The sequence below is a fragment of the Cetorhinus maximus genome, chromosome 14 (genome assembly GCF_964194155.1).
Source record: "Cetorhinus maximus chromosome 14, sCetMax3.hap1.1, whole genome shotgun sequence".
Taxonomy (NCBI): Eukaryota; Metazoa; Chordata; class Chondrichthyes; order Lamniformes; family Cetorhinidae; genus Cetorhinus; species Cetorhinus maximus.
The window spans coordinates 20,456,481-20,479,724 of NC_135892.1; the positions used below are offsets into that span (position 1 = coordinate 20,456,481).

At 44.0% G+C, this 23,244-nt stretch overlaps 1 protein-coding gene across 1 annotated transcript in view; it reads right to left on the minus strand.

Annotated features, from left to right (window-relative positions):
• The window catches only part of LOC144689499 (metabotropic glutamate receptor 1-like), a 296,148-nt gene extending 280,064 nt beyond the window's left edge, over nt 1–16,084 (minus strand). Inside the window, exon 1 of the mRNA XM_078556634.1 lies at nt 15,350–16,084. Within this exon, the coding sequence (XP_078412760.1) occupies nt 15,350–16,076 (727 nt within the window). The 5' untranslated portion in view covers nt 16,077–16,084. The remainder of the gene's footprint in view (nt 1–15,349) is intronic.
• Nucleotides 16,085–23,244: the final 7,160 nt, after the last annotated feature.

The following is a 23,244-nucleotide window of genomic DNA, read 5'->3' on the forward strand; positions in this document are numbered from 1 at the left end:
GGCTGTGATGGCGGATTTTCACGCCATATCGTCCCAAACCCACCACATTATTTATGCACCCTCGGGAAACATACCATTTCCATTGTAGGTGGGCTCTCATTCGCCCATCCGCTATCACCTCGCCGCTGCATCACACTGGGCGCTGAGCACACACATCTCAGTGCTTCCAGCCCATGACTGCTGCAGGGATGATGTCCACTAAAGGCAAAAAGACTGAAGCCCCCAGGTTTAATGATGCGTCCCTGGAGCGCCTTTCCGATGCCGTGGAAGCCCACCGCGATGTCCTTCACCCCCCGCTCTGGACACAGGATGGGCAGCAGCATGACCAACCAGGCTAGGGAGGCTGAGGCAATAGTGGTCAGCACAAATGCTCTTCAAAAGAGGACAGTCACCCAATGCCAAAAGAGGGTGAATGATCAATTCCGTTCTGCCAGGGTAAGTCACTTCTCTCATTACTCTTAACTCACACACAAACCCATCACACATCCACAGTGCCCTCACTCACTGCCAGTTCAAGGAACATCACCATTCACTCTCTCACAGTCACCATCATTGTCCTCATCCCGTCCATGGGACCACTCACCACCCACACACGCCAGGCACACTTATCATCTGGCCTGGCAGGCGTCCTACTTATACTTTTTCCATCTCTATTCATGCAGGGCAAGCTGGCACACAATAACAGGGAGAGGTCGCAGACCAGTGGAGGAATGCCTGAAATCAAGGTCTTCACACACATTGAAAACAGAGCCATCCAGCTGGCCAGCAAGGATCTGGACCAGTCTTGTGCTGATGGTGAGGTCGGCGGTGCTCTACCAAGCAAAGATCCAGCAGCACTACAGACAACCATCCTGTAAGCGATGTGTCCTGTTTCACAGGCCACTGCCAGGCACTAATCAAACCCCCTTGCTTCTGCAGGCACATCTGGGAAACAGTCGAGAGAGTCCATGACCCCGGGCCTCCAATCAAGCCCCGAAGAAACCTCTGAAGAGGAATCTGGAGGCAACATCCTTGAAGTCCCATCACGGTGCTCACCCACACCCTCCACCTGCGCAGAGACACACACCTTGGTGGGACCTAGCTTTAGAATAGCCTCGGGATCACAATCTGGTGAGCACATCGCACTGTCTGATCCACAGCAGGCGGCAGCAAGGACTTCCCAGGTGTCTGGTACTTGGAGGACTGCTCAAGGCCAGAAATTTGAGGAGTCCGAGTCAGATGACGAGCCTCTAGACTCGGTCATGTCACAGTTGCTGGAGCTGCAAAGACAAGACATCAGGAAGGGATGTTCGCTGCACTCCTCAAATTGCGAGGCACGATGGAGGAGCACGTCCGCCTTCATTCTGAGGTGATAGCGCTGGCATGCCAATGCATCAAGGTCAACACTCTTAGGATGGTGGAGTCCATGGAGACCTTGGTCCAGGATGTCGCTCCTGCACTGCTGAGTGAGTTCAACTCCATCACTGATGCCATAGTTGGCCTCCAACAGTGTGTATGTGAGAAGGGTGCTGGGCAGCTCGATCTCACTCCAGCTATCCCTTCTCCCCAAGGATTCAGCCTGGGGCCCTCGGGCATGCATAGGGAGGAGGATCAGCAGGTGCACACCCCAGGGTTATCCATCCAGGTGACCCCAATACACCTCAAGCTTGAAGTCTGTTAGGTGACCCTGGCGAGCGCTGCACATCGTAGCTTGTACTCACCTCCAACTTCCCCTCAAAGTGCAGCCCGCCAAATGCATGCCTTTTATATGCTGTTGTGAATGCTTTCCTGCCGACATGGATGGATGATCCAGCGTGCGGGGTGTGGGCGGAGGGGCAACAATTCCAGCGGGCTAGCCTAATAACGATATGTATTACAATGAGGTTCCCAACGTCCGATGGTGAGAAATGCAGCCCGCCGGCAGCAGCCTGAGCGGACGATCGCAAACTGGTTTCACGCCATCGTGAAACCAATTGCGTCATATTGTCCACTCATGCCACCGAACACATCCCATGCCAGCGAGCATGGAAAATCCCAGCCAGGGTCCAACATTAGATGTTTTTCCGAGATTGGACAACATTTGCTAAATAATCCTCGGTGTCTTAAGAGTTACGCTGACAACCAAGTTAAGATTGTTAGCCAGGCTCACAGTGTGGTGCACCTGCATGTACTGGAAGCTACATATTTTAATACACAGGGCCCTGTTCTTTGCAGACAGGAAGAACATGTACACACATTGCGCCTGTTTCCGCTAAACAAAATAAGTGACAATCATTCGCTGACTCATTCCTCAGGGCAATGCCTTCACCAATCAGGGTCAAGCTGCCTGGTTTAAATTTCAAACAATACTTGGCAGGTAGCTGTCAGTCACCAGCACTGGTGCATTCTCCATGGTAACACCACTTACCAATCCATCAGCACTCTCTTTACATACAGTATAAATTGTTGTTTTCCCCTTATATTGGTATTCATGTGAAATGTCCTGATGAGTGCATGACAAAAAGCTTAGATATGTCTCTTTTTTCAGCAATACTCTGATTCTTTGAGTTTATGATTAATTGTTTCTAGTGCGTTCCATGCTGTTACAGCCTTGCATTCAGAGCAATTTCCTGGCAAGATTCAATGTTAAAGGTAGTGCTCTTTCAAAGCATGTGTGAAAACTCTCACTGGCTTTATTATAGCTACTGCAAAATGTATTGCATTTACATCAATTATTCACTGGAACATTTCTTACTATCATGGCAATGCAATTTCTGTTCACTGTTGGAGATTTTCTGACAAAGCAGTAATGAACTCAAAAAGCTGTGAGTGCAAAGTACATCTCACACAAAGCTCTATTTTTGGAAGGTGGAAAACTCACCATTGAAATGCACCTTGATGTACTAGATATTAAGCTATTATTTATTCAGCTCAAAATTAATTTAACAATAAAACTATTCAACTTGCCAATCTCCCAAGGCGCTTTTTAAGAACAGGAATGAGACACCCAAATAGCCTTATAGATATTAATGGCCTTACATATATTAATGACCAAGACCTTGTTGTATAACGCACAACTTTGAAATTTGCGGACCACACGAAACATAGAAGTATTGTGAATGTGAGGAGGATAGTGTTGAACTTCAAAAGGGCATGGACAAGTTGGTGGAATGGGCGGACAAGTGGCAGATGAAATTTAATGTAGAGAAGCGTGAAGTGATTCATTTTGGTAGGAAGGACACAGAGAGAGAATATGAACCAAAAGGTACAATTCTAAATGGGGGTGCAGGAGCGGAGGGACCTGGGTGTATATGTGCATAAATCGTTGAAGGTGGCAGGACAGGTTGAGAGAGCAGTTAATAAAGCACACAGCATCCTGAGATTTCTAAATAGGGGCAGAGAGTGGAAAAGCAAAGAACTATTGCTGAAAAGGGAGACGTGTTGCTGAGCTTTTTTGTCTTGCATTCATCAGGACAAATGCAAGAATGCCAAATTTCAAACAATCAAAGCAATTTCTACTACAGGAGAAAAGGAGTGCTGACTGGTTGGCAAGTCAACTCTGACTGGCTGTGGCAATGCCTTGGCCAATCAGAGTTGACTTGCCAATCAGCACCTTCTGATGAGTCCTGATGAGTGCAAGACAAAAAGCTTCAGCAACATGTCTCTCTTTTCAGCAATATTCAAGTTCTGTACTACCAATTAACTGTTTGCATACAAAAGCAAGCAAGTTATGTTAAATTTGTGGAAAAAAACACTAGTTCAGCCTGAACTGGAGTATTGCGTCCAGTTCTGGGCACCACGCTTTCAGAAGGACACGCAGAATAGAGCCACAAGAACGGTTCCATGAATGAGGGACTTCACTTACATAGATAGATTGGAGTAATGTGAAGAAGAGATGGTTGAGAGGAGGTTTGATAGAGGCATTCAAAATCATGAGGGGTCTGGACAGAGTAGATAGGGAGAAACTGTTTCCAGTGGCGTAAAGATTGAGAACCAGAGCGCACAGATTTAGGTTAATTGGCATAAGAAGCAATGGCAACACGAGGAAAAATGTTCTAACACAGTGAGTGACTAAGATCTGGAATGCACAGCCTAAGAGTGTGGTGGAAGCAGATTCAATCAAAATTCAAACGGGAACTGGATCAACATCGGAAGTGAAAAATGCACAGGGCTACGGGGAAAAGACAGCGGAGTGACACGAGATGAATTGCTCCTGCAGAGTGCCAGCACTGGCATGATGGGCCGAATGGCCTCCTTCTGTGCTGTAACCAATGTATAATTCTACAATTCTATGTTAGTACATCTCCCGTCATAATTCTCAGGAAATAATGGTGACTGTCCTTTCCTGTGACTGTACATGTGCTCGCATTATATTAATTTCCCGCCTCATTGTTTGCCCATCTGTCCTGAACACATTTCTCCCTCCTTCCTGTGCCTATGCCAGTGAGATACCTTTGCTTACTTGCGGTTTTAAAGGTATGTTTTCATGTTTCGTTTAATTTTGTTTTGATAGACTGCGTGTCCTGTGTGGAGGTGGTTCTTAGATCTGATGCACATAGCTTGGAAGGTCTGTCTGCTTTAACTATGTGTACCTCTGTATTTACAGTTTTCATACTTGTACTTTTTATCCCCCCCTGCTCTTGATACTTTTGGTTGCTGTGGCTCTCCACCAGAGGCCGGGATTTTTCGGCCCCGTTGCGGGTGGGACCCGCCGTAGGTGAGGCGGGGGCGCCCCCAGCCAGAAGCCCACTGACTTGCGGCGGGACCGGAAGATCCCGGCGGCGGGCGGGTGTGGAAAATCCCACCCAGGATATCATCAATTCAAATCCCACTTCAAAGACTTGAGCACAAAATCTAGGCTGACACTCCAGCACTGAGGGAGTGCTGCACTGTCAGAGGCTTGGATGAGGCGTTAAGCTTGGCAAGATGTTAAGAAGTTCTGTCTGCCCTCTCAGGCAGACCTAAAAGATCCATTGGTTCTATTTTACAGAAGAGCAGGGCAGTTTTGCCTGGTGGACTGGGCAATATTTACCTTTCAACCAAAATCATTAAAAGCAGATTCCCTGGCGGTTTTGTCTCATTGCAGCCTGTGGGATCTTGCTGTGCATAAATTGGCTGCTGCACTCCCAACATTACAACGATGACTATAATTCATAAAGCAGTTAATTGGCTGTAAAGCTGTTTGAGACGTTGAGATTGTGAAAGGTGCATTATAAATGCAAGTCTTTTTTTTACCTCATGGGTAAACTATTGAGGAGGCTTAAACTTGGCGTGACACCTAGATAGATTTATTAGCTTGCCCAGCATAACAAAGAATCCTTCTTCAGATAGGAGTTCTGTTTAGCCTTAATGCATTGTATTTATCTAACACTTTTGAAAAGATTCAGGTGTGCAAATACCTAGCCCTAGTAGCAGATATTAAGAGGGAGTGACCAAATGCTTGGTCAAAGGGATGGGTTACACGGAGGCTCTTAAAAGAAGGCGATGGAGGGGCTTAAGGAGAAAATTGCAGAGGGAGAGGTCTACACCCCTGACGGCACAGCTGCATACGGTGGTCCACACAGAGAGGAGGGGGAGAAGAATTGTTGAGGTGGAGGAGGTCACTGAAGTAGGGAGTGGAGAGACTCGGAAGAAATTTAAACATGAAGATGAGAATTTGAAATGAGACACGGGGGATGGGGCAACGACGTACGTTCAAATTTTCAGGCGATGATATTTGGGCCATCTCGCCACTCCCTTGTTGTTGATCCTTCTCCTGAGCCACATTTTAAGCTGGTCACATACATCTGACAATGGAAAATGGTGATAGATTGTGTTCGTGTAGATGGTTTGCTTCAACTAAATAGGTTAGGGAGAACCAGGGGTTATATCGTCAAGTTATGTTAAGAACTGGGTTATATGTCAGAAGGTGGTTCTTTTCCCATTAACTGGTGGACCAGTGGAACAAGCTGCCAACTTGTGTGGTGAACGTTGATTCATTCACTTTTAAATAGCTTGGCCTGCTCCTGGATGGAGTAGAGCTCCCCTGTTACAAAAGATAAGTGTGGCATAGAATTATCAGTGTCCGAGTGATCTGGTGGACTAGTTTTGATCACATATAGGTGTTATATAGAATCGTAAAGTATTAGAGCACAGAGGAAGCTTTCCAATGCATTGGGCTGTGACAGCTCTCTCTGAAAGAACATCCAGCTACTCCTACTCTCTTGTTTTTACCACATAGCCTTGTAAGCTCTTCCCTTTTCACCAATTTATCCAATTCTCTTATTGAAAGTTTTTAAAACATCTTCCATCACCCATTCAGGCAGTGCATTCCAGATCAGAACATCTAGATAAGTCAACACACTTCTCTTCATCTCCTCCCAGCTTTTTTGCCATTCACCACAAAACCTGTGTCCTCTGGTTACAGAGATATTTTCCCCCCTAAATTGGTCTGGATATTTATCTGTTCTTTTTTGTCTCTCCCAAGAGATAAATGGCTTTCAGGTGGGATGGTGAGTTTATATGTTATGATGCACAAGATATCCCGCAGGAGGATGTGCATAAAAGTTAAGTGAAATTGCCAAATTTTGTAAATGCTGTTGGTGCCAGTGTTGTTGTTGTTCCTAACCCCAGATCTGGCTCCAGGAATTGACACAGTAGCCAGAAATTTTCTCTCAGTGGCTGGGTGAGAGATCTGCATAATGGTCTTGCTAGAGCTGCAATGCTAACCCAGCTACCTGGGTTGAGGCTTCTCAGTCATGCCTGGCAGAGTCCTGACAGGATACTCACTCCCAAGAGAGAGCCCTTCATAGCCTGGCTTGGTAGGACCACTGGGTGGTTGAAGGGGGACTGAAAAGTTTTGAAGCCTTGCACAGCATCTGCTTTGATGAGCAGGCCTCGGGGCTGTTCTTACTTCTTCTTGGGGTCGACCACCACCTTCCATAAGGCGCTCCTGGGAAGGGGAGAATGAAGGGTAAATCCACTGGGGATGCGGGCCCTGCTGCCATTTACATATAGGACATGTGGAAGGAGCAGCCAGCAGCAAGCCTAGCAAAGCTGGGGTGGAAGTGGAGCGGAGAATGAGAACATGCAACAATAGTAGGCCACACGGGCTGAATTTTCCCATCATTTCCTGCTGCTCTCCTGCCCGATTTAAGGCCAGATCACAGGAGAGTCCAGGCCTATTTTTGAGATAGCCCCAGTGAGGTACAGCCTATAATATGTATAGTCTGTAATGATATTCCAGCGAGGTCAAGAAAGCTCTGTCATGTGTGGAAAGCATGCTGACAGGGGTGGTCATTGGTCCTCCAGTTCCAATGGATCTCTTCCTTTGACCTTAGACCTTCTTGGACCTTCACTTCCACAGCTGCTCCAACATACTGAGGCTTGTTGTTTTGCCTGTGTTGAGCACTGGTGTGTTTGTTTATATGTTTCCTGCTGTGCCATTGGATCTCCACTGGCTCTTGCTACAGCTCAAGTAGCATCTGTTACCAGGTCCCAATAACCATGCAACTGCAGTCAAGCGCTGAAAAAGTTTTGCACAGATCCAATTAATTTCTGCCTAAGTTATTAACAGACCAGTGAAATAGCAAATGGTTGATGTAGGTGCCTCAATTGCAGTTTGCTTACAAGTAATGGGCACTCACAGTGGAGCTGCCTAGAATTCAAAGTAGGATAATGACTCAAGCCATTTACCACATTCATGAGGGCTACTCCTAGATTCCAACATGTTAAGCATTTAACTTCCCACCCAATTAAAGTTAGTTGCTAAGGCAAATTTTATTCGCCAATTGAACACAATATTAGCTGTACATTACCTAAGATCACTTTGTTGAAGGTCCATTAATAGATTCCTAATTATTATTTCTCCTTGGTTAACAAACATTGAACATTCAAAGATATATGCAAGGTAGATCTGAAGGCATTCAATAATTGTACATCTGGTTCTCCAACAACCTGTATCCAGCTGTATGTCATCCAGGATATTTCTTTTACAAATCAGCCTTTAAAATCACTACAGCAGACATTTCCTCATCCTCTGTATTTTGATGTCCACCTAACGACATCACATCTTATTTTCTAGAACCATGCATGGAAAAGAGACAAGGTCATTATTATGGACCAATTAAGTTGTTTTTGCAATTTTGAATAAGAAGTATTGCATTCAAAAATGGTATAAAAAGTTTCACAATGCTAAAAGATTTATATCATTTGAATCATGTATTTGTGACTTTCATTAAAACAGCCCATCAGGTTTTAATGTGAAATATTAATTGACAGATAATTAATTTGAACATTACATTAGATGTTCTCTCAGGTTCTGCATCACGTGTAAATGAACGGCCAAATGAACTTGACAGTGCCTTACTTCCCAATATCATAGGAACATAGGAATAAAAGTAGGCCATTCTGCCCCTTGAGCCTGTTCTGCAATTCAATTAGATCATGGCTGATTTTCATCTTAACTGTATCTGCACACTTCGGTTCCATAACCTTAATAACTTTGCTAAACAAAAATGTAAAATTGCAGCTGCCTTCAGACTGTTGTAATTTTCCTAAGTGGGATGTCCAAAATATGACTGGTGGGCTTTAGACATTTGAGGAAAAGATCTAAAGCTGCCGGAGTTATTTGGAGAGGTAGGTACCCTTTTGGAAAGGTCCAGGTACCCCTTTGGGAGAGGTAAGGTGACCTTTAGAAGAGATCAGGTGCCCTTTGGATTGTTAGGAGTTGGCATGAATGTGCATGAAACGTGGATAAGCTCAGTGGAACTGGCAAGCTGTCAAATCATTTAGATCCCAAGCCCCTTAAAGCTTTGAAAAAAAACCAGCCTGCTGTCAGTGCTTGTAATTTCACCTCCCCTCAAACCCCTCCCCCCAACTCCCCCTCCAACCCTCCTCCAACCACTTCTACAACCCACTTCCAACCTTCCCCCATCCCCCCCTCCGATCTCCCCCCTAAGCTCCCCAACTCCCTACACACCTTCCCCCTCCCTCCCCACCACAACCAGCACCCCACACAGTATCCAACTGACACTAAAATTACAGGGTTTTGACTTCCCATTTTTCAAACAGGGAAACTCTCAGTTTCACCTTTGGGCATCTTCGTGGTTTCCTGGCAGGCTTTTCAAAAAAAAAATAGGAATTACAAAGCTACCTGAAGGTCAGAAGCAACTGCAGTGACTCATGAAACTGACCTGACACTGGCAGACCGACTTAAAAGACATCAGACCTCTCAGTCTGACGGATACGTTTATTTTTTAAGCCGGTCTCTCAGGTCTGCAGCTCTGGATGCTCAACATAGGTGACAAAAAATTTCTTGAAACTCAGAGCCCGCCTGCCACCCACCAACCCCCCCTCCCCGCCACCTCTCCTCTGATCCAAGGCCCCGGTGCTTGGCACTGTCTGCACCTCCTCTCCCTGGCCCTACTCAGGTGACATCAGGGAAAATTAGAAAACGTCAAAGCAATACCTGAGAGTGCAAAAGCATTTGCAACAAATTATAAGAATTAATAGCAGAGGTAGAGATTAACAGGTTTGATCTAATAAGTTGGTTGCAAAGTGACGAAGATTAGGAACTAAATATTTCAGGATACTTAGCTTATAAAAGGAATAGGGAAAATGTGATAGCCCTGATAATAAAGGATGTGATAAAGATGGTGGAGAGAAAGGATCTGAGCTCAGCAAATCAAGAAATAGAATCAGTTTGGGTGGATCTAAGAAACAGCAAGGGGCAGAATGTTGGTGGGAGTTGTTTATAGGCCAACTAACAGTAGTTGCAGTCTAGGGAAGTCTAGAGTCATAAAATTGGAGGTGCAAGTAACAATGGTAATAGAGTAATCATGAGGGACTTTACTCCTCATATAGACTGGACAAACCAAATTTGTAGTAATAGTGTGGAAAATGAGTTAATGGAATGTACATAAAAGTTTTCTAGATTAGTATCTTAAGGGATCAACTAGGGAACAGACTATTTTAGATCAAGTATTGTTCAATGGGAAAGGGTTAATTAATAGCCTTGTAGTAAAGGGGCTCTAGGGAAGAGTGACCATAATAGGAAAGAATTTTAAAGTGAGTTTGTAAGTGATTTAGTTAAGTCTAAAATTAGGACCTTAAATCTAAGCAAAGCAAGCCACATAGTTAAGAAGGATAAGAAGGACAATATGATGGTAGACAAATTATAGTTAGCATTTCCTATCATGGCTAATAAGAGAAGTTGGAAATAGTAAATATCAAAGTAAGAGGCTTATAATGTTACCAAAAATGTTAATAAGGGAATGTGAGGATTTTAGAATTCAGCTAACAAGGTCCAAGAAATTGATAAGGAAAGAGAATATGAGAATAGATTAGCAAAAGATATAAAAACAGATTGTAGGCATTTCCATAGGGTTATGTAAATAGGAAGAGCTTAGTGAAAGTAAATGTGGGCCTATCGAAGAAAGAAAGGTGAAATTATAATGAGGAATAAGGAAATGACAGAGGCATTGTCCAAATATTCTGTATCTGTCTTCATGGTAGAAGATACAAGGCCAATCTCAGAATACTTGGGAGCCAAGGGAATGAGAAACTTAAAGAAATCTGTATAAATAAAGAAATAAAGAAATGGAGAAATTAATGGTACAAAAGCGGCAATAAATCCCCTAAGGTTTTTAAACCTAAGGTTTTAAAATGTAGCTGCAGGGATAGTGGATGCATTTGTCTTGATCTTCCAGAATTTCTTGGATGTGAGAACAGTTCTCAAGGATTGGAGGGTAGCAAACACAACCCCAGCTACTTAAGAAAGGAGGAAGAGAGAAAACCAGGGAACTAAAGGCCAGTTAGTCGAACATCAGTAAGGGCTAAATGCTAGGATCTATTATTAGGGAAATGGTAACAGGGCACTTAGAAAATCATAATATAATTAAGCAGAGTCGAGATGGATTTATGAAAGACAAATCATGTTTGACAAATTTATTAGAGTTTTTTGAGAATGTAACTAGCAAGATGCATAATGGGGAACCAGTGGACATAATGCATTTGGCTTCTGAAATGGTGTCACACAAAAGGTTTTGACACAAAATTAGGACTCACAGGATTGGGTGTGGTATATTACAGGTAGAATACTTTAAATCCGGCTACCTGAAAACTGGTGGTGTCTGAAAACCAGACATTTTTGTTTCTGTGCTCTGTGTGGCTTAATGAACCTTGACCTCACCCAACCCAGCTCAGAAAAGTTCGGAGAATTGCTGCATCGGATGTTTTCCGCATTCTGTAGCTTAGCGAACCCGGACCCCACCCGACTCAGAGAGAAGAAAGATCATTTTGAGTCCCCTTATTCACTGAATTAAAGGGTTCCAACTTTTTTTTCCAAAAGCCGGAAAGTTCCAAATCCAGCATAGACTCGGTCCTGAGGTTGCCAGATTTGAGGTATTGTACCTGTAACATGGATTGAGGATTTGTTAATGGACAGAAAACAGTGAGTCAGAATAATCAGCTCATTTTCAAGTTGGCAAGTTATAGCTAGCAGGGCACTGCAAGATCAGTACTTGAGCCTCAGCTACTTACAATCTATATTCATGAATTAGATGAAGGGACTGAGTGTAACACATCTGTGTTAGTTGGGAAAGTAAGTGCTGAGGAGAACACAAAGAGGCTGTGGATGAATTTAGACAAGTTGGGTGAGTGAGCGATACATGGCAGATGGAATATAATGTGGCAAATTGTGAAGTAATCCACTTGGTAGGAGAAATAAGAAATGCAGAATACTTTTTGAATGCTAAGAGACTGGAAAATGTTTGCATTCAGATAGACCTGAGGGACCTTGTAAATGAATCACAGAAACTTAACATGCAGGTGCAGCAACGAATGAGGAAGGCAAATGGTATGCTAGCTGTTGTTACAAAGGGATTGGAGTATAAGAATAAAGAAGTCTTACCACAATTATACAGGGCTTTGGTGAGGCCACACCTAAAGCATTGTGTGCAGTTTTGATCTCCTTACCTAAGGAAGTACATACTTGCTCTAGAGGGAATACAACAAAGGTTTTACTACGTTGGTCCCTCAGATGAAGGGATTGTCCAATGAGGAGTGAATGAGTAGAGCAGGCCTACATTCCCTGGAGTTTAGACGAATGAGAGGTAATTTAATTGAAACATATAAAATTCTTAAGGGGCTTAACAGGGTAGATGCTGAGAAAATCTTTGAACTTGCTGGGGAATCTAGAACGTGGGATCACAGTCTCAGATTAAGGGGCCTGCCATTTAGGCATGAGATGAGGAGAAATTTCTTCACTGAAAAGGTTGTGAATGTGGAATTCTATACCCCACAGAGCTGTGGATGCTCAGTCATTCAGTATATTCAAGACAGGGGCCTGTCAAAGGGAAATGAGGATAGTGCAGGAAGGTGCACTTGAGATAAAAGAACAACCTTGATCTTGAAGGGCCAAATGGCCAACCCCTGCTCCTAGTTCTGATTTTATATTCTTTCAGGAAAAGGACTGAAAAGCAATCTAGTCAGAGGGGGCTGACTGGAAGCTAACGAACTGGATTACTTTGCAAGTCATACATGCCTGAACAGAAAACAGGTTTTAGTAAAATGCAATCAATTTCTTATCACTTCTTGTCCACTCAAAAACTGATATACACAACTTCACACATTTGCTATGGTCCTCACTCCATTCAACATTCAGCAATCGCAGACCTAACCTGAGAACGTGAGACTTCCATATTTCTCCTGGACTATTCCAGACCCAGTAAGCATATTTTTTCATGCAGGTGAGGTAGAAGAGGGAACAAAGGTTGAATCTTCGAAACCTCCTCCCTCCCTCCATCAAATGATTGCCTTGCCAAGCTGCCAATCAATTACAGCACCAGTTTGATCGAGATTTCCTTTTGGTGTGGAAGCCAGAGCAACTATTGTCTATTTAACTAATCCCCATGCTTATATTACAAATGCAAACTTCTCTGGAAAGTACTACCAATTAAGTTCACAATGCCTCATTCTCTCTCCACCCTCACCCACCCAATCTCAAAACAGCCATGAACTGTTCTACTGCAATTTTAAACCACTTACCCTCAAGAGGTTCCATCAAAATTCCAAACAATTTTCACTGTTTTGTTATCAGGTCTAATTTTGTTTGTGGTACTCTTGGTAGTAAGTGCTCTTGGTAGTAAGCCTCTGTAACATGTCTTTGTATTGCAATTAAGGTATGAATTGAATCAAAAATCCTCTCCAGGTCAATTAAGTAAGAATCTCAACTTTACAGTTTCCAATACTGCCCAGTGTACAACAATGGGATTTGTGAGATATTTGATGTGAATTGGGATAAAGTTCTGGGTCAAACAGTATACATAGGCTGCCTGCCAATGTGCAATATGGAATGGGATACCCTCATTCTCATCAATTAGTTACTGTGCTGCTTTACTGTCATTTTGTTTTTGTTGGTGTCTGGGGTCACATTTATTTTCAAGTGTTAAGATAAGGTCACATTGGAAAATAGCTTTTGGGAGCACTGGTTTGGTCTTATCTTTGGTAACTATGGCTGGGATTTCATGCTCTGGCAGAATCCTGCCCTATCTTTAAGCCCCACTAGCCCAGCCTTGACACCAGGTTTTTTTTTTGAGTGGCTCCTGACTGGATTCCAGCCTTAAGTCATGCGGGGAGCATCTTATAAACATGTGGCCTCCACTACGTGGGAGGAAAAGGGCCGCAGGTGCACAGTAACACCATCAGCTCTGAGTTCCCCTCCAAGCCACGCACCATCCTGAATTGAGTCAACTATTGTTGCTCCTTTGTCATCGCTGGCTCAAAAACCAGTAACTCCCTACCAAACGATATTGTGGCAGCATCTTCACCACCACGCAGACTGCAGCAGTTCAGAAAGAAGGCTCAGCACCATCTTCTCAAAGGCAATTAGGGATTAGCAATGAACGCTGACCTTACCAGCAATGCTCACACCCCAAGAACTAATCTTTTCAAAAAGATGGAGTGAGTGTGGGGTGCTTGTCACAGCATAATCAGGGCCAGCCGCAGACATTGTCAAGAGTTATGTTTTTAAAACTGACATGAAACTAGGTTTTGCAGGACTTGAAGTTTTAAGACTAATTAATTCTCTACAGATCATAGCAATGCTGGATGCCTAGAATGAACTTGTGTTCCTCGTTTCTAACATTGCCAGGGGACAAGTCACAGAACATATCTTTTTTCTTTATCTTTCATGGGATGCGGGTGTCACCGGCAAGGCCAGTCTGTGTTGGCCTTCCCTAACTGCCCTTGAACTGAGTAGCTTGCTAGGTCATTTCAGAGAGCAATTAACAGTCAACTGCATTGCTGTGGGTCTGGATTCACATGTAAGCCAGACCAGGTAAGGACAGCAGATTTCGTTCCCTAAAGGATATTAGTGAACCAGATGGGTTTTTATCGACAGTTGATGTTAGTTTCATGGTCACCGTTATTGGGATTAGCATCATACTCCAGATTTATTAACTGAATTCAAATCCCACCAGCTGCCAATGTCCCCAGAGCATTCGCTTGGGCCTTTAGATTACTAGTCCACTACGTTACCACTATGCCAACGTCTCTCTCCTAGGTGATGTACTCAGGTCAGTTGCACACCCTTTGTGTAGTTTACAGGGTAGGCCATTCTACATTAGGCTCCTCACATAATCCAGAAAATTCAGCAAGCGGCTGAGGAAGAGCAGTTCCTGAGTCTCCAGGCAAATAGGTAGATGGAGCCTCAGATGAGCACCTTATCCGAAAGTACAACACTTGCAACATTGCAATACTCGCCTATCATCATATTGAAGTGTCACTTTAGGTTATGTATTAAATCCCTGGATGGGGCTTCAATCCACAGCCTTCCAGTTCACGGCGACCGAGTTAATAATGAACCAAGATGTTACTTTAAAAATCTGAAAGCGCCTCCATGCTCCGCGGAGACTGTGACCTACTTTAAAACAAGTGCAAGTCAATAGCACCCAGCTATACTGTCGGCTCCACACCGCTGCCTGGTCAGGGAAAGTAGAATGTGTAAATGCACGCTCAAATGCATGGTTACAATTTTTAAGTTAGTGGCGTTAAGGCAATTGATTCTTTCCCTAGACCAAACAATTAAAAAGAAAATCAAAGTTTCTACTTTCTACTGCTTCCATTTATACTGCAGGGCCCAGGAAATGCGAGATCAAAATGCTGCACAAGCTGGAAATCTGAAATAAAATGTTGGAAATACTCAGCAGGTCAGGCAGCATCTGTGGAGAAAGAAACACAGTTAACCTTTCAGGTCTGTGACCTTTCACCAGAATTGGGGAAATCTAGAAACAGTCCCAGTTGCCGCGCTCTCACCGTTTACTAAGTTATACTGCATGAGGGAACACTTATAACTGTACAAAACCCAGACTGCAATCGAGCGACCAAATACACAACAAGACTCTGCTTTTACCTTCAGTGTGAATAGCAGACACATAGGTCCAGTTGTACCTCTGTACAATATCCAGCATGGCCCTGGCTTGGAGGGTATCTGAAGGAACAACCCGGAGGAAGTATTGGAATAGTGTCTTGTCACTCAGGTCGATGCTAGTGGCGGAGTAGGCAATCTGGGGGATGTTGAAGAGCTGCAGAAGGTTCTGTACCTGGATAGCCACAGAACTGGAGCCTGGCCCAATGACCCCAGCTATGGGGGTCTTGGCCTCTGACCCAGGCCCTTCGAGACATTGGGTCAGTCCATCCCTCTCGTTCCTCATCGAGATGAGGGAGTCTCGAATAAACTCAATACTTTGTTCGAGGGCAACCGACGAGTGCCAGCAGGAGTCTCGGATCTCGCAACCCAGGGTGATGTTGGGCAGGAGGTTGAGGTTGGAGTTGATTTTGTCCAGGGTGTGGAACATGGCTTCCACCCGCTGGATCCCATACTGCTCTCGAATTTCCCCACATTTCCTCTCGGGCACCTTCTCCGCCGGCGGCTGGTGGTGCACGGAAAAGAGAGCCCCAATGATCACATCGCCGTCCATGCGAGCTACTGAGCGTTGAACCGAGTTCATAGACAACAGAACTCTCTTCCCGACTTCTGGGTCCTGGGCGCTGAGAGTGACTGGGACGAAGAGCAGCCATAGGGTCATAATGCCAGTGCAAAGGCGCATGGAGCTCCCAAACCTGCTCTTTCTGGTCATCCTCTCACTAGACATATTGAGGCGAACCTTTTTTTTATGATACGAAAAGGAAGTCCAGTCCGACCAAACAAGCAGCTGCACCTAGAAAAGGGAAGACAAATCAAAAACAGCAATTAAATACACATCTAGGTGGTCTAGACACAGCTCGCTGTATTGAGGTTTGAGGTTTGTGAGATGGGGGGGGGGGGGGGGGGGGGTGGGTGGGGTGGAATCGCTGTTTTACCAGGCACGAGAATATGGGTGGCAGACGACCTTGATGTACATGTTGTATAAAGTCAAGTTCTTGGGAATCGGCCTCGTCAAACTTGTGCATTGCAGAAATACGAGCGAATGAGAACTCGGCTCCCGGTACTTAAATATATCTCTAAGCTAAAGGTTTGCAAGCAAGCACATCTTGCAGTGGACTGACTTCACCGAGGATCAGGTCGGTATTCATTAGAAAACACTGGGAGTCCCAATCTCTAAATGCAGGCTTGAAGAAACACATCGCAATCCGTTACAGGCTGCCTTCAGTTGTATAAAATCGGCATCTATAAACCCGTGGACTAAAACCAGGGGAGAAGCACGGGAAAAATTCACTCAAGGTTCGTTCAGGTAGTTCGAAAATATGTTTTAAGAACTGGTGCAATTCCAACTGAAGCTCTCCAGCACTGTAGCCTCGTTACACTAAGGTTAAGATCTAGGTTCTCATGTGAAGTCGCTTCAGCCCACCTGCCAAAGGACCAGCATTTACTGAATTTACATTTAAGACGCAGTTGTTAACCTTTATCTTCCGCGGTTGAATTTATGGCTCCGTGAACTGCACTTTTTCAACATCCGACGGATAGATGGAGACTTGAATACCTGGTTATTGACTGTGGCCGGGAGATAGTTTCAGCACCATGGTTAGCGCAAAGCCATTCCAACTCTGGAAGCGACACTCTTGGCGTCTGCTAACTCCTCAACAAGTTCAGGGGGGGTGGGGGGGGGGTTCCTCGAATTTTGTCACATCCAACACTGGGCTTTGTCTTAAACAGGTGACCGGGAGCAGTTCAAAGCGGAGGCACAGCCAGACAGCCCCTGTGTGTGTTGCACAGGAACGCACTGGGGAGACTCGCTCGCACAAGGCAAGAGCAAGTCAACATCGGAAGTCAAACCCACATCCCTGCAAGGCAAGCGGGGTAATGCCGATGCATTTGTCCCGGGGTTAGCCAGAAGAGTATTCCTGTCACGGCAACAATTCTCCACTCGGATACAAACCAGGATTAGCAGGTGAGATTGGAGACTTACCTGCGATCATTGCGATAATCTCACGCCCTTAATGGCCAGGCGGCTCCAACCTTCTGTCCGCTCTCATTCGCAGCCGGGTAGGTTTTATCGCTAAGAAGCTGCTTTGCCTGAACAGACCTGCCCTCTCTCTTCCACTCCATTCCACTACAGAGCCGAAATCAGGGCAAACTCCCCCCCCCTCCTCCTCCCCTCCCCGTCAACGTTAGGTTGCCTGTTCTGTCAACGAATTAAACGGAGCCGAGAGTTGGGAAAAGACCGCTAACAGCGGAAAGCCGTGTACCAGAAAGGACCAGCCCACCCCCCCACTGGGCGAAATGCTCATTATTATTTTTGGTAAAAGAACGAGTCTGTGATGTGGTCTGCACAAGGTAAACTTTCGCCCCTGGAGTAACCTTTCAGCCAACTTGCCCTGGGGAAAATGTTGCTTTCCGCCAAGTAAATAGAATGACCCAGGGCCAATCTGATTTAAGAATAAAACCTTAAGACCAAGTAGTTGGTTTCTCATAGCAACCGTTCCCAGGGCTCAGAAATGTCCCAGTTTCTCAATGTGACCATAACTCGACAGTGCAGAGTCAGCCCATGCAGCCGCCCAAAGGGAGCTGCCCAGAAATCGGAATGCCTATTTAGTTTGACAAAAAAAGAATGACATTGTCTCAACAACAGAGAGAGAGAGAAAAAAAAATCTGTAGGGATTCCTTAGGAAGCACAACATGATTTAGACAAAAGTCGAGGCTGAACAAAACTGAAGGAAACCCGTAATCTAGATTCTAAGGATTCTTTTAAACCTTGATAAATCTCTGGTTAGACCTCAGCTGGAGTATTGTGTCCAGTTCTGGGCATTACACTGTAGGAAGGATGTCAAGGCCTTAGGGAGGAGGTTTACCAGAAAGTACCAGGGATGACAGACTTCAATTATGTGCTGACACCAGGGATGCTGGGATTGTACTCCATAGAACAGAGAAGGCTGTGGGAGTTTTGAAAGAGATGTTATAAAGTATGAAGGGGTTTTAAGCCCATGGAATGAAAGCATAGTGGCAGAATGTAGATGAAGTTAGCTTAGTGGCACAGAACAGAGAGTAGTGGTGAATGGTTCTTTTTTCAGTGATAAGGATACAGAGAGGTCCCCAAGGGTTGGTACTAGGACGATTTCTTTTCTTGAAAGATGACACAAAGCTTGCCAGTATCGTGAACTGGGAGGAGTATTTTTTTTATTCATTCATGGGATGTGGAGGTTGTTGGCTTGGCCAGCATTTATTGCCCATCCCTAATTGCCCTTGAGAAGGTGATTTCAGGGGGAATTTTAGAGTCAGCCACATTGGTGTGGGTCTGGAGCCACATGTAGGCCAGCAGATTTCCTTCCCTAAAGGACATTAGTGAACCAGGTGGGTTTTTTACAAAAATTGCCAATGGTTTCATGGTCATCATTAGACTTTTAATTCCAAATTCTGATTGAATTCAAATTCCAGCATCTGCCATGGTGGGATTCAAACCTGAGGCCCCAGAGCATTACCTTAGGTCTTCTGGATTACCAGTCCAGTGACAACACCGCTACACCACTGTCTCCCAATGGGCAGCAAGACTCCACCACTGGTCTCGGTCCATCGCAATCTCTTTCGCTCCAGCCCAGCTGGTGTTCCACTCTTGAAGATCCTCTCTAAATGTACTTCACCAGGGCTTCTTTGGCCAGCCGGGTCTTCTTCTTCCATTTGGTGGTGTCCATTCTACTGCCACTTTGGCAGGGTATACATCCGGTAGGCAAAATGCATGTTCTGCCAGCCTCAGTCATCTTTCCATCATCATGTCCCTCTGACCAGTCCTCTGTAGCACTTCTTTGTTGATGATGATGTCTCTCCCTGTGATACCCAGGATCTTACATAGGCAGTGCTGGTGAAAGACATTCAACTTACATGACACGTTTGTGTTTCTCTTCCATGACTCACTGGCATAGATTGCAGTTGATGCTACCATGGACATGTAGAGTTGCAGCTTCATGGCGTGTTGATGATGTTGGATTCCCAGACTTTGTAAGCCGTTGGAAGACTGGTGCCGCTTTGCTAATCCTCGTCGATCTGTACATCACCCTCCTAGGGATGTTGTTTCCTAGGTGGGGATGTCCTCCACCTGGTGCTACTGCATATATAGTCAATCTCATTCAGGGCGTTACCATCTGGAGATCTCCATATCGTTTTGTGGATGTCCTTGTGCTCAGCCCATTGCTGTTGCAGAAGGCCAGCAGACGCTCACCATTTCCATTGAGCACACTTGCTGACCCATGGGGCCTGATCATACTATTCAGTTCTCGCTGGTTGCCATCGAGCTTAGCATTTAGGTCACCAATCAGTAGCTTGATATTATAGCTGGGTGTCTCACCCAGCCTGTATTGCAATTGGTGGTAAAATTCATCTTTCTCTTCCTCTGTGTCTGCCTCTGTAGGTGTGTAAACTTGCATTGTGACTTTGGCATGCCTTGTGTGGAATCTGGCGCTGATGCAGTGATGGCTTATTGGCGTCCACCCAACTAACACCTCATGCTGAGCATCTGTTGAGTGTGAGGCCAATTCCATGGGTGTGGTGTTCATCTTGCCTAGAGTACAGGATCATCGCACCCTCACTACTAATTCACCCTTGATCTGTCCACCATATCATGCTGATGCCTAGATTGTCAAGTCAATAGGCTCTCAACTCTCACAACACCTGAGATATCTTTCCACATTGGACGAATGTTTGGACATTCCACAAGCTGATTCTGATGATAGTTTTGGCATAGAAGGTTGAGCTTGCCAAGGATTGGACTTCCTTTTGGCTTTCATCCAGTCCTATCATAGTTATATCCTCAGATGTGTCGCCTTTTCTTTCCTGGGGTATGCTGGTATAGCTACTTCTTGCTGTTTCAGTAGTGATAATGGTTTTTAACAGGTGAGAGTACAAGCCCCATTCCCAACCGTCCTTTTGCAACAAGACTGAGGACTGGTCAGTCAGGCTAACATTAGTGGTGGGAAAGCTTTTTGAAATAATAACTTGGGACAAAACTTTTGGCATTTGGAAAAAGAATACGAGTTAATAAATGAAAGACAGTGTGGACTCGTTAACAGAAAATCATGTTTGACTAACTTTACTGAGCTTTATGATAATGTAATAGAGAGGGATGATGAGTGTAGTGCAGTTGATTTAGTGTACATGGATTTTCAAAAGATGTTAAAGCACCACTTGGTAAGCCTGTTAGAAAAATTGAAGTCCATGGGTTCAAAGGGGCAGTGACAGCATGGATGTAAAATTGGCTAAGGGACAGATGTAGTGAATGGCTGTTTTTCAAATTGAAGGGAAGTATACAGTGGTATTCCTCAAGGGTTTGTTCTTTTTGATACACATTAACAACTTGGAACTGAATGTACAGGACATAAATTCAAAGTTTGCAGATGACACAAGACTCAGAAATGCAATAAATAGTAAGATGGATAGCGACAGACTCCAGGAGGACACAGGCAGATTGATGACATGGGCTGATACATGACAGATGAAATTTAATGCAAAGGTGTGTGAGCAATTCATTTTGGTAAGGAGATTGAAGAAAAGAAAAATATTCTTCCCAAACAGATCATATCTCACAAATTAATTTAATAACAGCACATAAAAATGAAACCTTTATTTAATTTTTCACTTCACAGAATCATAGAATTATGAAATCATAGAATGATTACAGCTGAGAGGATACCATTCGGCTGGCTGAGTTGCTTAAGTCATTTTATTTGTAAATGATATGGCATTCTCTAGCTAAGAACATTGCATTTTTTAAATGTTTCAATGATTGTTTTAGCATTATAAGCATATAAAAACAAAAGCACAAGTGTCTAATTGCTTTCTTTTGTCAATCTCTCTCAATTTTTGCCATTGTATGACTTTGAAATAAATTCTCTTTCCCTTAAACTTTACGTGAACATTTTACTGTTTATTAGAATTTCATTATTTATCATTGTTACAGAATTCTTAATTGTTGTCTTTTATCTGAATGGGTCAAAAATGTGACACCAACTTGTTACACAGGAATTGTGACAACAGACATCAAATGCCCATTGTTGTACCATTGTTGATATCATATGTTTGATATGATATAAAATGTTGGACTATTTCCATTATAAATCAGAACACATCAAATTCATATTGAAAAGAAGATTGGTGAAGCCCAAATTCATATTGGAATGAGCCTTAGATATGTTGCATCAATTGTGCACAGCAGAATGAAGAGGGTTGTGACACCTGCCTACATTGCCACACCTGACAGAGTTGTTGAATTTTTTGTTGTACTGATGCCATGACCTCAGTACTCTGCTGGTTGTATTTGTGCTGTCTGCCAACTCCTGTCAGGGTCTTTGCAGCACTGCTTCCACCTCTTTGTGTTATTACTGTGTGCAGTTATAATATTACAAATTTTTAGAAAAAACTGTTATGAAGATCACATTTTATACACCTTGGACTGAGTTTAAAGACTGTCTCCAAAATGGACTCTGAGGGTCACCTGACTTTCTCCTTATGCATTTGGCTGGAATTCCTTCAGCCAGACACAGAGAGCTATCTTGAAGAAGCTTCAGCCCAGGGAGGGACTGAGAAAGGCATCTAGAAACAGCCACAGCTTCTGTTGTAAGTAACTAGGCAGTTTGAAGTTGCCAAGCCCGTAGAACAAGTATCAAGGAACCTTCTCTCCACCCTGTAAGCCCTGATTCCACCTACTAAGCTCACATGTTAAAGCAACCTCTGGCAATTCAACAGTGGAAGTCATCACAGCTGCAAAGCCAACTCTACAACCTCAAGGCCTTCACTTCAGACAATGCAACAGCTTGACTTCAAAACATATCAGGCCTGCCCTGAATATGGACCACTCTTCATTTACATTTATAAGTTTATATCTCCATTTTATCTTCATTTGTAACTATTTTTTGTGTGTGTATGTGTTAGTAACTTTAGCTTTTCTAAGGTAACTCCCAGAGCAATAGCATGAAATAAACTAACCTCTTCTTTATAAGTAAAAAGGCTTTGCTGCCGGGTTATTTTAAATTGAATTTTTCACTCCATGGGTAAGAAAATACACAAATGCATATAAATACATCGTTCGCAGGCAACTTTGGGGAAACACTTTTTAAAGCATCCGTGTCAGTGGGTTGCTGGACCTCTCTGCAATGCATCCAGCAGCATCTCCACTTCATCTCTGTCAAAACCTTTCCCACCAGTGCTTCTTACCCTTGTCGTTCCATGCCAACTTCCTGTGCAGGTCTGCCAAACAATCTAGGCCAGCCTCAATATCTAATGTAGCTCAAGGTCAGCTCTAAGTCGGACTGGCAAATCCATCGGTGGGTGCATGGAAGCTTCTGTGTGTTTGCATGTATGTATAGGGAGATAGATACATGTGTACGGGTGCATGTGTGTAATATGAATGGGCGTGTGTGTGTGTCTGTATGTCTGTGTGATGAACTACTATAGTGTCCCTTTTAATATGCACATTGCATAGTTATAGATGAGTACACTGATTGCAATCTGTTAAGCAGTGACCAGCAGCAGGTGACTGACATTTTAAACCAGTCCATCTGCTGAATGCCCATGTGCAACACCCCAGGAGATCTATCTATCCATAGTAATTATCTCTGAAGAATATATTATGGAACTATTTCTGTAATTGATTTCTGTGCAATAAACCAGACTTCCAACAGACTGCTGGAAGACTATTTGGAAGGCCGTGCATATTAATGATAAGAACATTTTGTAGGAAAGCTTAGCTGGCAATCAATATCTCTGCTCCAATGTGCAACTGTTAGCTTAATTGGAAAGTGATGGGTGTGCCTTGCCACAATATCGAATTCTGAATCAATATTGGGTGCATGTAAGGCATTCCTACTGCAAAGTAGAGTTCA